Consider the following 16,257-nt stretch of genomic DNA (forward strand, 5'->3'; position numbering starts at 1 on the left):
GTACAACTAAAGACCACCATAACTAAGGGCAAATTAGAGAGATGATCTCCCTGACTCGACTTCCATAGTCACTCCTTTCTCCTTTAGCCTGCTTTCATGTTTATATTAATCTGATTTTAAAATGTGAAAGGGCATAAAAAAGTCAAAATTGAATATGGTCATGGGATCCACATATCCACCCCCTACCCAAAGTGGCAGAAATGGATTCTCTAAGATAGCAGTTCTCCACAGGCCACTGGGGTCCCACTGTTTGGAATCCATAAAGTCAAAACTGTTTTTATAATAATTTTAGGATGTCGTTTGCCTCTTTTCACTGTGTTCACTCTGGTGCTGATATGGCAAAAACCTAAATTAAGGCAATGACATCAAACTCCATCAGAAGTTGTGTTCTTCACTAACATGCCCTTTAAAAATCCCTGCTAGTCAGAGGGCTGATGCAGAAGGATTGCAAGTTCGAGACCAACCTCAGAAATTTACTAAGATTCTATCTCAAAAAATAAAAAGGGTTGGAGATGTAACTCAGTGGCAAAGCACACCTGAGTTCAACACTGGCATCACAGACACACACAAAAAAGCTTCACAAGAAGCTCAGGATGAAGCAATAAGAATTGTTAATTTTTAAAACTCTTGACCATTGACTACATAACCTTTTAATATTCTGTGTAATAAAATGGGAAATACACATAAAATGCTTCCAGCGCCTAACGAAGTTACTGCTATTACCTAGAGGCAAAGCTCATAAACAGCTTTTTAGTTGTGATCTTAAATTGGTCTCTTTTCTTCATTGAACATGATATATCTTTTTTTACTATTTCAGTTGTTGATGGGCCTTTATTTTATTTATTTATATGTGGTACTGAGAATCAAACCCAGTGCCTCACACATGCTAGTAAGCACTCTACCACTAAGCTACAACCCCAGCCCTGAACATGGCATTTTTATTGAAGATGACTAACAAGCAAACTGTGCTATTAAGATCTGGGTATCTGGCAAGCATTTTCTCAAAAATGAATGAAGTGAACCTGTCACTTCAAAGAAAACAACTGGCAGTACTTGTTGCCAATGTCAGATTGCACATTCCAGCTAAGCTTCAAGAGACTACTGCCTTGTTTAGTTCTGGTACAGTATTAAAAGAACAATATCTATTGATATGGCTGTGTCACTGTAGTATGCTGATTTTGAGTCCCTTGGGTATAAACCCAGGAGTGGGATAACTAGGTCAAATGGTGGTTCCATTCCAAGTTTTCTGAGGAATCTCCACACTGCTTTCCATAATGGTTGCCCCATTTTGCAGTCCCACCAGCAATGTATGACAACATTTATTGTTGCTTGTATTCTTGATAATTGTCACTTAGAGTAGTTTTGATTTGCATTTCTCTAATTGCTAGAGATATTGAACATTTTTACATATATTTGTTGATCAGTTGTATATCTTCTTCTGTGAAGTGCCTGTTCAGTTCCTTAGCCCATTTATTGATTGGGTTATTTGTTTATTTGGTGTTAAGTTTTTTGAGTTCTTTATATATACAATATCCAAAAAGGCATTTCCAAAGGCTATTGAAAAACACTACTTTTCTCCACTACATGCCTCTGTGAGGTCGGCTGTTCTTCACAGTCTTCAACCAAAACAACACAGTAGATTTAACTTAGCTATGAGAATCCACCTGTCTTCTATCAAGTCAGACTTCAAAGATATAAATGTAAAATGATGCCACTCTTTTCACTATAAAATTTTGCTCTGGAAAGTATGTTTATTTAATTGTTGTTATAAAAAAGCACTATATGAGAGATTTATTGCTATAATTTTAATAAAGATGTAAAAATTTTGTTTTCATTTTTAATATCACAAATATCAAAAGATATAATTCATATAAACAAAAAAACTATTTGGGATTCTCAATATTTTTAAGTGTGTAAAGGGATTCTGAGACTAAGAGGTATGAAACTGTTGTCTTAAGGCAACAAAATAAGAGAAAATTCTGAAAATCCAAAATAGTTAGCTCTGGTCCATGGACAGATGAATTTATTCATTTATTGTCAATCTGCCACTAAGTTATACTTATACTGTGCCTACCAGATACATATGAATTCTCTAAAAATTAATATAATTAATACAATTTAAATTATCTTTGGTATATTTTTGGTAGAAAGATATAAAGAGATTACTCCAATATGCCTAGATTGGGCATCACTGAAGGGAGTCAGGTAAGTTACATACCATAATAGGTTTACTCTTCCTTCTTCTTTCTCAAAATCACATTTAGTTTGTAAAACAGTGGGTCACTGGGGCATGGCAGCACACACCGATAACCTCAGCAACTCAGGAGGCTGAGACAGGAAGATCTCAAGTTTGAGGCCAGCCTTGGCAACTTAGTGAGACCCTGTCTCAAATTTTTTTTAAAAATGAAAAGATCTGGGGATATAGCTCAGAGGTTCAATTCCCAGCCCACCAAAAAAAAAAAAAAAAAAAAAAAAAAACAGTAGGCATTAAGCCTTCTCAGGGCAGACTTCCCACACTTTTTTAATATCTTGAAGTTACTTTTTATAAAGGACTTTGCTTTTCCAAATGAAGATCTGTCATGTGATAAGGAGATTGTATATTACTACCTCTAAAATTGAGAACATAAAACTTCTAAACACAACGTCTCTAAACATTTTTGTGAGATGATAAAAATGCTGTAGACCAGGCCCAAAATGACTGTAGTTCAGCTCCCTCATTGAGGCTTCTGGCAGGCTGTTTTCAGTGTATTGTCAACGTCATAAACACGTAGGGACTCAAGGTCATAAATATTTGTGAGCATGCGCCTACTGATATAAACTGTTGGCAGTATGCCTTCTTTGTCTGACCTGCATATTAAAAAAAGGCCTGTGAAAATGGTTTGGGAGTCAAATGGAACTGACTGGGGGCTGAAGCTGGAGGTGGGGGCTGACTGGAGGATACTGCCACTTCTGAATAAAGCATGTCTACTAGCCCAACTGGGCCTTGTATCTTCTTCCACCTGCTAAATCCTGAATTTGTTTCCCAGATTCTGAATCTGAGCCTCTGCCCAACAAATGCTGGCTTTTATTTCCCAATCTGTGCCCACTCCACTATAAATAGGGAAGTTGTGGGGTGGGGAGGGGAGGGCAGTCGGAGCTTAAGATTTTCACAGTGAAAAGATTTTTAAATTGAATTTAGTTGTAATAAGGAACCCAAAACTCACCAGTGGTGGTGGGACCCAAACACACTCTTAGCATTCCTAAAAATGGGAGTTTTAGTAATACAAACTATTAAAAATCAGCAAAAGCAGCAGACAGATGGATGTACAGCTATATTCCTGAGCCCAGGTAACAAAATTTAAGTACATAATCTGCTATATTACCTGCCAATATCTGATGACCCTGCAGAGCCAGACATCTTTTCCCATCTGGGGATTTCTTGTAACCTTCACGACAAGAGCACTGAGCAGTTCCAAACCTCTCTTGGCAAATATGTTCACAGCCCCCATTCCGATGTAAGCAGGGATCTGCACCTAGTGGAGAAGGGGTGAATTCACAGATGAGTTTGTAAAGGATGTTACTGATGCAAATCACAGTCCACCTCTTTTAGGGATAGCACCTCAATGTATCAATGGAGAGGGAATGTCAAGAGCTGTTTCAGAAGTTCCCAAAAGGAACCACTGCTTCTAAGGTAAGCTCAGAATGCTATGACCTTGTGAGTATTTATTGAGTACAGCTAGTACTTTTGTTCAAAAAGCTTTTTAGTCAGATGTGATTCTTATTTCCTGACTCATAATCTAGTCACACTGACAAAAGACAATTCAGAAAGAAGAACTACAGTAGGAAGCTAGATGCCTCTTCCATTTGCTTACTCCTGGCCAACACTCACTCACTGGCAAGTCAGGGGTGGGGAAAAGTCCAAGTGTAAACGGAAGCTTCCACTGCAAGCATCTAAAAATGCCTGTCCTTGGTGCTTTTCACCAGAGGGTCTTTGAAATTAGCAAGTAAAAACTCTTTGGGAAAAGATGTGGTTGGTGAGATAAAGCCCAAATTACCAACAATACCAAATTAGGGATAAAGTTTAAATTACCAAACTCCAAACTGTCTTAATTAAAATGAAGTCCAAATCTTAGAAAATCTTATTATTTATGCAGATTAGTGAAAAATGCAAAGTCCCCTCAATCCCCACAATTGGCTATCAATTAGAATAGTTACAGATTGCAGCCAAGGAAAGACTGCATAACATCTCTAGTGTACCTGGTTTTGCCAATGGATGAACCACAACCAGTGAGGAGGGCTTCAGCATGCTGCCTCGGAGACATACCCTATTTTTGCCAGTCCTCTTGTTCACCCTTATTATCGATGGCATAGCCCAATCCGAGAACCACACATGATCCTCAAACACAGCTATAGCAAATGGGTGACCTGGAAGCAAATCAAAATCCATTAAATACACCTTCATGATCTTTTCAATGAATATTTACAAGAGGACAAATCTTGAAATCTACCTGATTCTTACATTAAATCAGTTCTTTACTATAGTTGCTCAGCAAGGAGAACCCCCATGGTAAGGGAACCTCATCTTAGAATGCGCGCCTGGTGATATGAGGTTCTAAAAAGAGCCATTATCACCCAGATTAGGAGAGTATGAGAAAGGGGACTGATTGTCTTAACGGAACCTAGAAGAAAAGAGGCCAAGGCAGGAATGTTTGGTGCTGAGCACAGCTGACACTATTTACAAACTAAAGTTATTTTGCTGCTCTTTGCCTTAGATTCTGAGTCTTTTGAATGCCTTTAATACGCAGTAGTGCAAACTCACAGGTTGTTGTAAGAATTTTTAAAATTTTGAGGTAACTGAGTGTTTCTTCAAATTCCCGTTTCCACCAACATATCTCCCTGAGTTGGTCCCACTACCTTCTTTCCTCTTTCTCTTCTTACCTAATATTAGTCAGTGGCTGTGCTACTGATTCTCATCCTTCCTGCCTTCTCTAGGGCCTTGTTCCATCCCTACCTCCTACAAAGTCACTCTTTACCCCACTAGCTTCTTTCCTTCAGTCTACCCATATTCTCTCTGACTTAATTTCTTCACTTACCTGACCCCTCTGGTTTGTTTGGGTTTTTTTTTTTTTTTTTTTCCCTCTTTCCTTCCTTCCCTAAAGGAAGTTTTTTGAAAAAGTCATGTATTTTCTGCTGCCTCCATTTTCATGGCTCCTATTGACTCTTGTGGACTACCTCGAGCCCTCCTCAAGCAAACCCCCTCCCCATACCATTGAAACTGCTTTCACAAGGGATCCAAATACAAGAAAAGTGCTGGAATGTTTTCGCAAACAATCTTAAGCAATTAAACACTGAAGTTAAAGAGACCCAAGTTTGGAAGCTTTAATCATGTCTATTCATGCCTATTCTCCTGGGCCAATCTTTTTGTGAATGAGCAATGGATTCGCTGGATGAGAATAATTGTCTCCCTCTATTAGTAGCACACTCAAATGATTTGTCTGGCAACAGTGAGTCCAATCATCATTGTTGGCCAAGATGTTTAAGATTCACTTCAGTTTCTAGCCCTTTGTCCCAAATTACCATAAATACAGCATAGAAATTTTGTTTCATAGCTATAGATTTTGTTTTTGTTTGTTTTTGTTATTTATACCAGGGATTGAACCCAGAGCACTTAGGATCCTGCTAAAATGCTGAAGCTGACTTTGAACTTGTGATCTTCCTGCCTCAGTCTCTCAAGCTGCTGGGATTACAGGTGTGTGCCACCATGCCAGGTGCTATAGTTCTTTTTATTGTGGCAAAAATGACTTACACAAAATTTACCATCTTAACCATTTCTAAGTGTACAGTTCAGCTGTGTTAAGTACATCAACATATTGTTGTGGAAACAATCTTCACAACTTTTTCATCTTGTAAAGGTGGAACTTTACACTGATTAAACAACTCTTCATTTCCTTCTCCTTACTAACCCCTGGCAAATACTTTTCCACTTTTTGTTTGTATGAATTCAACTACCCTAAATACCTCAAATAAGTGGAACTGTATACAGTATTTCTCTTTGGGGGACTGGCCCATTTCACTTAGCATGATGTCCTTAAGGCATGTCCGTCCATGTTGACACACATATTAGTGTTTCAACAAATACCCCATAGCAGAGAAAATTCCCCTTATCTTTTTATCAAAGACCCATAATTAATTGATTTTTAAAATTTAGAATGAATTCATTCAATCTTTATGTTAAAAATTCTGAACTGACTGTTGAGAAGCCACTACATAAATACCAGTAGATGGCATTGTAATAATGGAAACAGTTATTTAGATAATCTAATATAAAATTATTTGATAATTGCCTTCAATAGAAAATTGTATTAGTCATAGATCACAATAGTAATTCAAATTACTCACAAAATATCTGCTATGCTTTTGATCTAGAATATGATGTTTTACATTCTAATCAGGAAATTTCAAGTCCCTTTCTACCCTCTATGTCAAAGCTATGGTTTTATATTTACTTGGGGAATATTTTTAAAATATGTTTATCTCCCCAACCAGATTCCATGACTTCACAGAAATCCTATTTGTTTTACTCACCCCTGAATCTCCACCTTCTATGACAATTCAATAGATATCTGTTAAGTACATGGGTGGGTAAAACTTAAAATTGGAAACAAGTTTATCATTTACTATGAGGCATGTATTTATTTTCCTTTAAATCTTAGAAATATATAAAATTAAAAAAACATTTTAATTTGTTCTAATTAGTTACACATGATAGTAGAATGCATTTATGCATTTTGATAAATCATACATAGAGTTATAATTTCTCATTTTTCTCATTGTACATATTGTAGGAAATTTAAATCATACTTATCTTACCCTATGTCATGTATAACAGATCTAAAACTTGATTGCCTCTAAAACTAAAGAAAATGAGCAAAATAAATTTTTACACAGATTTTTAGTTTGTTTCCTAAGTGAGAGAGACCATGTTTTTCATCTTTCCAGTTTCTAAATCTCCAAAACATCTTTAATACTTTCCTGTCTCTCATCTTCTATATCCTACCTATTATCAGATCCTCTCAGTTTTTTATCCACAATGATTTTAATACGCTAATCCTCCTTTCCAATTTTAAATGACAATGTTCTAGCTCAGGCCTTCATTAACTGTTGCCTGGACAACTGTTATAGCCTCCTGATTTTTTTTCCTCTAAATTCCAGTCCAACCCCTTACGCTTATCTAAGTGGTCATCCTTGAGATGCCAATCTTGTCTACGTCTCCTGCTCAAGAACATTCAAAGATTCCCTAGTAAGTTCAGAATTAAGTTTAGTTGCCATATCCCGGCATTTATAACATACAAAGCCCAATTTTTTGCCTTTTGTCACCATCTATTTACTACATGACCCAGTTTAAAAACTGTCTTTGAAAATTCCCTGAATCAAAATGAATCTCTTATGTAGTTTCGTAGACATTTATACTTCTGTTTTAAAGGCTACAGTGTTTTAAAGATATTTATGATAATACATGATACCCCATACAAAATGTGAAAATACAACAGTGGACAAAACTATATTCATTAATATTTGCACGTTATCAATTTATATTCATCAATGCCTGAAAATGATATTATCACTGCTGTGAAATGAAATTTTCTAAAACACAAGAAAGGATAATAGATGAATGAAGTTTTTATTCCCAAGCAAGTTCAGAGAAATGGAATATTATCATACTGATTTTGAGAAATCTTGAAAAAGAGAAATGACCATACAACACTACTTTTTACCCAACATTCCAAGGTTAAAGTGATCGTCGTAGCTCATAATTACCTAGAGAAGTCTCTCTATTCCTTTCTCACTATGTGGTTAAGTGTGTGTGTATGTGTGTGTGTGTGATGGTTAAGTGTGTGTGTATGTGTGTGTGTGTGTGTGTGTGTGTGTGTGTAAACATGCTTTCTACTGAACATTCAATCAAGATGAAGAAATCACCCATTCAAAGCCTCACCTACATCATTCTGGGCAAGTCTTTGGCGTTTGGAACCATCCAGACTGGACATTTCAATCACAGACTGCTTGGCATCGCACCAGTACAATGTGTCCATTAAGTAGTCAATGGTGATTCCACTGGGCTCTACCAGATCAGAGCTGACTATCACCAGCCGACCAGAGCCTTGAAGGGAAGAACTTTCAATTCGTGGATTAATACCCATATCAGTCCAGAACAATCTCCTTTAATCAAGAAAGCATATAATAAATAAAATCTGCTTGAAAAGATTCTTCTACTTTCTTATCAATAAAAATGACTTTAGGATATACTAGAGTGGTATACTGAGGAACGCAGAGAATATAACATGGCATGTTGAACAAATAATTTTCAGAAGCAAAACAATTATCTGGTCTATGTAAAGCATCTTGGACAAGAAATACTGAATTGATCAGATCATTAGATTAAAAAAAGGAATTAGTTTAAAAATTATCACTAACTCAAAGTGTGCTTGAGTAAATACTCTGAAATTACTGTAAATACAATGACTCTTGCTAGCCTGTTTTCTGTTATGCAATTATAAAACTATAACATAAAGGGAAGAGCATATTTATCTGCTTTCTAGTTTTACAACGCACTGTTTACTCAGCTAATTTTAAGTTCCATAACCAGGTGCTGGACGCTACTTTTTTTTAAGTCAATATGGTTCAATATCTATTTATTGGACTGTTTAGAGTTCATTACATTCTCACTGCTTTAATTTGGCTGACTCCAAATCAAGTATCAATTCCTACCAATATATTATCTCCCATGGATCACTGTGAAATTTCCATCATAAATAAAACTAGGTTGGTTTTTGTCTTTGCTTTTTAATAACTAGGAAGGAATTCTTTACTCTCCTTAATTCTCTAATACCCAAGCCAAAATGTAATACTAATTCATAAAAAAGCATAAAATCTTTTAAACTTTCATAATTTATATTTACTCTCCTCTAAATCTAGGAATGGCCTATCATGTGAAATCATCTTATGGCTATTCTAAATAGAATTCATAAGTCACATAATCCAAATTCTTTTCTGCTCAACAAATAACCATGTAGATTTTTAAAGAAAGTAAACTAATGAACTGAAGTCTAATTGGTTAACAAAGTACAGCCCACTTTTCAAGAAGATATTGAATTTGCTTAAAATAAAAGGGCATGTCAACAAAATCACTATATTAGAACAGAAGATCAAAAGACAGAAGATCAAAAAAAAATGAGGACTACCTGCTAGCCACATCATTTCTGAAGATTTACAAATCTCATGGATTTTCTTGGCTTCTAATTCCACTGACCACCTGAAGTCTTAAGACAGATTCTGGACCCTGGCATAACAAACATGAAATGTCATGTGACCTGTGCAGAAAGGTGCATTATTTTCTCAAATACCTACTTGGCCACTGGATGAACAGCAATTCCTCGGGGCTGAGATATGTTCTCCTTAAGGATTATTTGACGATGTTTTCCATTTAAATCACTCCCTTCAATGAAAGATTTCCTAAAATATACATAATATAAAAGGGTTTGTTTTCAACTTGACTTTTCAAACAAAAGTTCCCTGCTCCTGATGTGCAAAGATAGGTGTTCTAAACTACATTTCTTCCTCTCTCTCTCTCTCTCTCTCTCTCTCTCTCTCTCTCTCTTTCTCTAACACACACACACACACACACACACACACACACACACACAAACTTAGCACCAAGAACCCACAAATTCTATTGTTTTAAAACATATTCTTAATTAATATCCCAATATTTATACAAGGGAATTAAAATACACAGTGACAGGATAAGTATAAGGGCATTTTCTAAGACAAGAGCACCCCCAGTTTCCAGGGTATGAGTTGTTCATCAAGAATCCCAAGATTAAATTTCATTTTATGGTAGTTTCTGTTGTCCCCAGAAAATGAGTAAACACATTTACCTTCTTGGCTCTTTTTTACAAGACAAATGACTTTAGGGATCAGAATTCCTTAATACTAAATAATAGCATTGCCAGTGAAATTACCAATTAGTTCCCTTCCTAGGTGTAAGATGTTAATTTGAATGTGCCTTTTCCTAGGCTAGTAAAGACTATAACCATCCCTCTTTGGTTCCCATTTGGCAAAGAATTACTATGTAATCTAATATCACAGGATTAGAATCTCAGTTATTTAAATACAATTTCTAACTAATGTCAAGGTTTTCAAACTATAAACCTCTCATTTGCAGACAAATTAAAGGTTGTCTTTTAGCAGCTGCCTTTAGAGGGGTGAGGGCTTAAGAAGGACTAGTTATTACTGAAGTCAACAAAGTAGGGACTTTGAGGTCTGATTCTCCAGGATATGGAGGTTTCTATCTCCTGAAGGCATTAACTCTGCAATAGGAACAATGGTGCTATTAATCAAACACTGTTAAAATTAGAGGTACCTTGTAAATATGGGGAAAGATCAGAAGACCTTGCATCCTTAGAAGACCTAAGAGTGGTTGACATCTGTTATCCTGATCAACGTTTACTCTTAGAAGAACAACTATGTATGAGCTCTATTATTATGCATAGCTGATATTTAAAATATCTATTAAGGAGTTAAACAAGGAGGATGCTGTTATTATGATTTATAATTTTTATAACTGACATCAATTTGTTACATAACTCTGGGTGAAGCACATTTTAAATCAATTCTGATTGGAGGAGGCAGTACATCTCTGAGTATTTTGTGATGCTGGGAATTAAACCATGGGCTGAGCACATGTTAAACACAAACTCTACCACTGAACTATACTCCGAGCCCATCTCTTTGATTAGTAAGAGGATAAGCTTTGGAGATGGTCATCCTTGAATCCCAATTTCATACATACTACTTATGTGCTGCTTGACCTTTGGAAAGTTATTTTACCTCTTTGACTATTGATTTCATTAACCTTTAAACTGGAGGTAAGAAAACTTACCTCTTTGGGATTTAATAGTATCATAGATATAAGGCTTTTAGTCCAGTATCTAGTACCCTGCAGTTATTCAATAAATAAACACACAAATAATAAAGTAATAAAGGTGTGGTTAAGTTAACAAATGAAAAATGAATGAGTAAAAATAAACTCACCCTGAAAACAGAAGGGCCATTTTATCCATGATTTCAACCACACCATACATGCGGTTGTTTTTTAGAACTGGTTTCCCATCAGTTATACAGACCAAATGAGATTTTCTAGGACATAGGAAACCTACACTCAAGCATATAAACCCATTCCCTGGAACTTTCCCAGCTTGGAACTGCTGTCTTCACAGAGGTGAAACATAGCTACAGAGGTGCCAGATGTCCAGAAAGGCTACCATTTCACTTCATTGCATTCAGTTATTTTGACAAAATATCCTAGAACACACAGCATCCCTCATATTATCCCATGAGGGACTCTGGTTTAAGGTTTATCTGCCACCATAAGGGATGCAACCCTTCTTATTGACTCATCTCCTACCCCACCCTGTTCTGTTCCCAGGCTCACACAGAGGAGCACCAAGAGTTGGGTACCGAGAGAACAGAAATACCCCAACTTCACTCTGGTTCTGTGGTTACCTACCGAAAGGAAAGCAGACCATCCCTCTGATCCACTGAACATTCCTCAAAACTCCATAAAGCCCCACTTCATAGTGACTCTACAGGAGCCAGCAAGTAAATTCTAATCCATATTTGTCACTTGAATGCTGGGTACCTTGGAATAATTCAGACTTTCTGAGCTTTACATTCTTCACCTGTATAATGAAGGCACTTGGACTAGCTGATTTCTGAAACCCCTCCCAGCAATCCCTTGGGAGTATACACCCTTCACTAGGCAATAATTTATGCATGGCCTTGACATTTTTTGCACTGATATTTAATCCAGTATTTGATTTATGTTTTGCTGGGGAAATATGACTTACCTCCCCAAATAAACTAAAAGCTGACTGCAAAGACCAAGCACACCCCATTCTTCTTTGTACTCTCCCACGTTACCTAAGAGAGCACCTCAATCACAGCAGTTACTCATAGAATGCTTTCTAACTGTGTTCAGACAGGCCTTGGGTTTCTCACACACAAAAAGCACTGCAAAAGCACTGATTGCTGCTTTCTTGGTCTTTGAAATCCTCCCATGGATACAGATTCAATCTTGAAGGGAGGAGTGTCTTGCTTGATGGTGGGGAGGGGCAGGGAAGTAGACACAATAGAGTGTTTCCTCCACTGGTTGGATGCCAAGCACCCAGCAATATGTTTCTGTGTTCAAAATGAAGGATAAAGCAAGTGGTATTATCTGTTTTATTGTTTCCATCCCCTGTGGCTTCAAAGTGAAGCAGGAAACATACCCTCTGTCTGTCCAGTAGAATCTACGGCCAATCCAGTCCACGGCAAGACCTTCTGGCACATCTATTCCTTCCTCAATAAGCCTTTCCCTCTGGGAACCATCCACATTAACTCTCTCTATCCATTTCAGAGCTGTATGGGCATAATATATCTACAAAAGAGAATACAGGTGTTTCTGATTAGTCTTTAAAAAATGAACATGGAACATATACAAAAAGGATGAGTAAGTCTTCAGGTCACTGATTATAATTGTTAAGATTAACAATTAGATACATCAGCAACTAAACCCCAATTATGCTGCTTCCAGACATGTATAACCAAAAGCAAGTTACTTAGTGTCTCAGAGTCTTAGTTTTCTTATTGGTAGAATAGGGATAATAATATCAGCCTTGTTAGGTTACATGATATGTATACATAAATCCTTGTGCCTGGCATATAGTTCTACTGTTTAGTTATTAATATTTGATCATTTGATCATTGCTCAATGGCATAGCCTTGCACTGGAACACCAGTAGCTTCTACAGTCTGAAAGGGAGCAATGATTTGCAATTTATTGAGGACTACTAGCCAAGCTGTAACTTCTATTGTTCAGTCCACAGCACTGTACTTCAGGGCAACTCAAGAGACATGGGCTCCTATCTCGGTTTCCTAATTTATTTGCTGGACTGCTTTGGTCAAGTCACTTAACCTCAGTTTTTCAGACTACAAAAATGAGGAAGTTAGATATTTCCTGAGGTTCCTTTCATCTCTAATCTTATATAATTTCATTTTAATGTATCTGTCTTATCCAATTTTACAGACTCAAAGTTCTTTTTCAATCTAGTATGCAGGCTGTAAAACATAAGAATTTCAACAGAGTATTAAAAATGCTAGCTGGAGTAATATTCCATTGTATATATATGCCACAGTTTCTTTATCCATTCATCAATTGAAGGACATCTAGGTTGGTTCCACAATCTGGCTATGGTGAATTAAGCAGCAATGAACATTGATGTGGCAGTATCTCTGTGGTATGCTGATTTTAAGTCCTTTGGGTATAGGCCAAGGAGTGGGGATAGCTGGGTCAAATGGTGTTTCCATTCCAAGCTTTCTGAGGAATCTCCATGCCATAAGAATGATAAAATTATGGCATTTGCAGGCAAATGGATGAAACTGGAGAATATCATGCTAAGAGAGATAAGCCAATCTCAAAAAACTAAAGGACGAATGATCTCGCTGATAAGTGGATGAGGACATATAATGGGGGTGGGAGGGGTTAGCGTTTGGGTTGGGGTTAGGTTTAGGGTTAGGGTTAAGGAGGATGGTAAGAATGGAGGAAGAAAGGACTGTATAGAGGGAAAAGAGGGGTGGGGGGGAAAGGGAAAAAAATAACAGAATGAATCAAACAACATTACCCTATGTAGATTTATGATTACACAAATGGTATGCCTTGTCTCCATGTACAAATAGAGAAACAACATATATCCCGTTTGTTTACAATAAAAAAAAAAAAAAATGCTAGCTGGGTGCGGCCACACATGCCTGTAATTCCAGCAGCTCAGGAGGTTGAGGAAGGAGGATTGTGAGTTCAAAGCCAGCTTCAGCAACTTAGCAAGGCCCTAAGCTATTCATCGAGATCCTGTCTCTAAAGAAATACAAAAAGGGGCCAAGGATGTGGCTCAGTGGTTAAGTGCCCCTGGGTTCAATTCCCAGTACCCAAAAAAAAAAAAAAAAAAAAGCTACGAGTCAGTTGACAATTTAATGGAATTTGTAGAATTTTAACTGTGAGCATATATGTTTACCTAAACCTATAATTGATGAAATATTCACAAATAATAATGGGTTATTATTTAATGAGTTGCCATTTTGTGAATGGGCTACAACTTAATGAGTTATATTTTATGAAGACAAATATGGATACTTCTCATGAAAAACTCTCTACTAGGACTGTACTTCTCAAACTCAAATTTGCATATGAATCACCTGGAAATCTTGTTAAAATGCAGATTCTGATTCAATGGACCAGGAGTGAAGACTACCAGTCTCGTAGTTGTACTTTCAGGTGATGTTGATGCTAGTGGGCCAAACACCAGAGTTTGAGTAGCAAGAAAATAAGAATTTTAATCAGAGAAGTAAAAAGCAACCACCTGACTTAAAGTTCATTTCTTATTTAGCTAGTTATAAAAATGTTGACTGTGTAGGAAAAAACAATTTTGGTAGTAAATGAATTTTTAATTGATTTTTTTCTATTAATAATTTTTTTCTATTCAATGTTACCATTCTATGGAGCCCTATGGATTCAGTTCAGGGGAAAGAATTATTTGCTAGTATTTAATTATGCAAAATTTATTTGGAAAAATAGTTATATTTGGCTATCAATCCATACCTATTAAATCTAGAATCAATTTGCTTCACTGTCTCTTTCAGTCACTTACCATATGGCTTCAAATCAAGAAGAAACAAAAGTACAGAGTTTAAAATTCTATAAGTTAATGTGCCATCTTTTAATAACTAAATAACTTTGGAAGGAGATTAATAACTATGTAATTTATCATTATGGACGATTAATGTCCAAAAGACACTGTAACATCCTTTCAAGCACATTGACCGAGCACAAACACAACTAAGAAATAAAAGAGGAACTGATCAGTCTTGATAATATAAAAATTCCAAGTTACATTTTAAAAAACTTTATGTAAAACAGTTTATTATGTAAATAATGTTGCAAGTTAGACTGCCATTCCCACAACAGTCATAAAACTGCTTCCCGATTTTCACAGTTCAAAGGTCATTTAATCCCCTCTCTCAATGATATATATTAAATGCAAATTACTAACCCATACTTTGTATGGCCCAACCTTAACCATCTATTCTTCCCACTACTAGCAAGTAATAAAAAACCTATTTATGGAGCTCCTTCTGCATGAACTTGTGCTAGTCTCCCATCCTCATCTCCAAAAGAGGAAACAAACCTGATTAACATTGCACAATCATCCCCAATAAAATCACTAAATTCCAGCAAGGACCCTGTGCAGGGATATGATAGCAGGAAAGTCTTAAAATTTCTCAAATGATGCTCCACCGTCTATGTGTAACTCATTCTAGGTCTAATCATTCTGAGTTTAGCAGAAGACTTTCAAGTAGCCCAGGTCATCTGTTAGGATAAAATCCTCTGTTTTGTCTTTATAGCACACTCACATCTGTTCAGGCAACAAAACCATACCTTATTTTCCACAGGGTCATGATCTAGTGCCAAAACTGCCCCCATCTGCTTGCTGAGCAGGGTTCCATAATCTGTTCCATCAAAGTGCATATGTCGAATATCTTGAGAATTGGCAAACAGCAAAAATGGTTGTGGTCCTGTTAACCAATTTTCAGTGTCTCTTTTTAAAGCATGCCTTGGAACACAAAAGGTACTCTGACTCTTCCCTTTCATTGTACCCTCTAATTTCTACAGTGCTAGTTTTCTTAATTTCCCACCAGTGTGATATAGGCAAAGACAGGCAAAAAGACATTCTGTTCCATGAGGTAACACATTGCCAGAATTTCATCACTGGATTCTTTTTCTCTAGGTGTCACTTTAAAAATGCAAATTACTTTTAAGAAAGCCACACTAAATTACCAAAAGCATAATTAAATGATATAAATCTTAGGGCTGTAATCTCCTTGATTCACACATATTGAATTCATGTTGTAATAAATAACCTTCCCTGGCCTAGGCTCTTCTGAAAGGGAGGTGTAATTGAGTTTATAATAAGACTCCCTGATTATTCTCAGTACTCCGATTATACTATATTACTGAGGCCTTGAAAAGTTAAGAGTATGGTAGTCTAAGGCAAGCTATATAGAATCATCATTATGTTATTCAGATTCTCAGCATAATTAACCTTCAGGAGAGATGAAATCCATTTGGCATAAATCTAAGATTTCCAAGCTGTTGAAGGACACAAGAGATGAATATCAGAAGATGAAAAA

At 36.5% G+C, this 16,257-nt stretch overlaps 1 protein-coding gene across 2 annotated transcripts in view; it reads right to left on the reverse strand.

Annotated features, from left to right (window-relative positions):
• Nucleotides 1-16,257, reverse strand: part of Egf (epidermal growth factor) — an 84,512-nt gene that overhangs the window by 23,689 nt on the left and 44,566 nt on the right. For both annotated transcript variants that reach the window (XM_047567300.1, XM_047567299.1), the window contains exons 10-15: nucleotides 15,506-15,642; nucleotides 12,306-12,454; nucleotides 9,385-9,489; nucleotides 7,973-8,196; nucleotides 4,237-4,404; nucleotides 3,363-3,512 (exon numbers count right to left, since the gene is read on the reverse strand). In XM_047567300.1, the coding sequence (XP_047423256.1) occupies nucleotides 3,363-3,512; nucleotides 4,237-4,404; nucleotides 7,973-8,196; nucleotides 9,385-9,489; nucleotides 12,306-12,454; nucleotides 15,506-15,642 (933 nt within the window). The remainder of the gene's footprint in view (nucleotides 1-3,362; nucleotides 3,513-4,236; nucleotides 4,405-7,972; nucleotides 8,197-9,384; nucleotides 9,490-12,305; nucleotides 12,455-15,505; nucleotides 15,643-16,257) is intronic.

Source organism: Sciurus carolinensis, chromosome 10 (assembly GCF_902686445.1).
Source record: "Sciurus carolinensis chromosome 10, mSciCar1.2, whole genome shotgun sequence".
Lineage (NCBI taxonomy): Eukaryota > Metazoa > Chordata > Mammalia > Rodentia > Sciuridae > Sciurus > Sciurus carolinensis.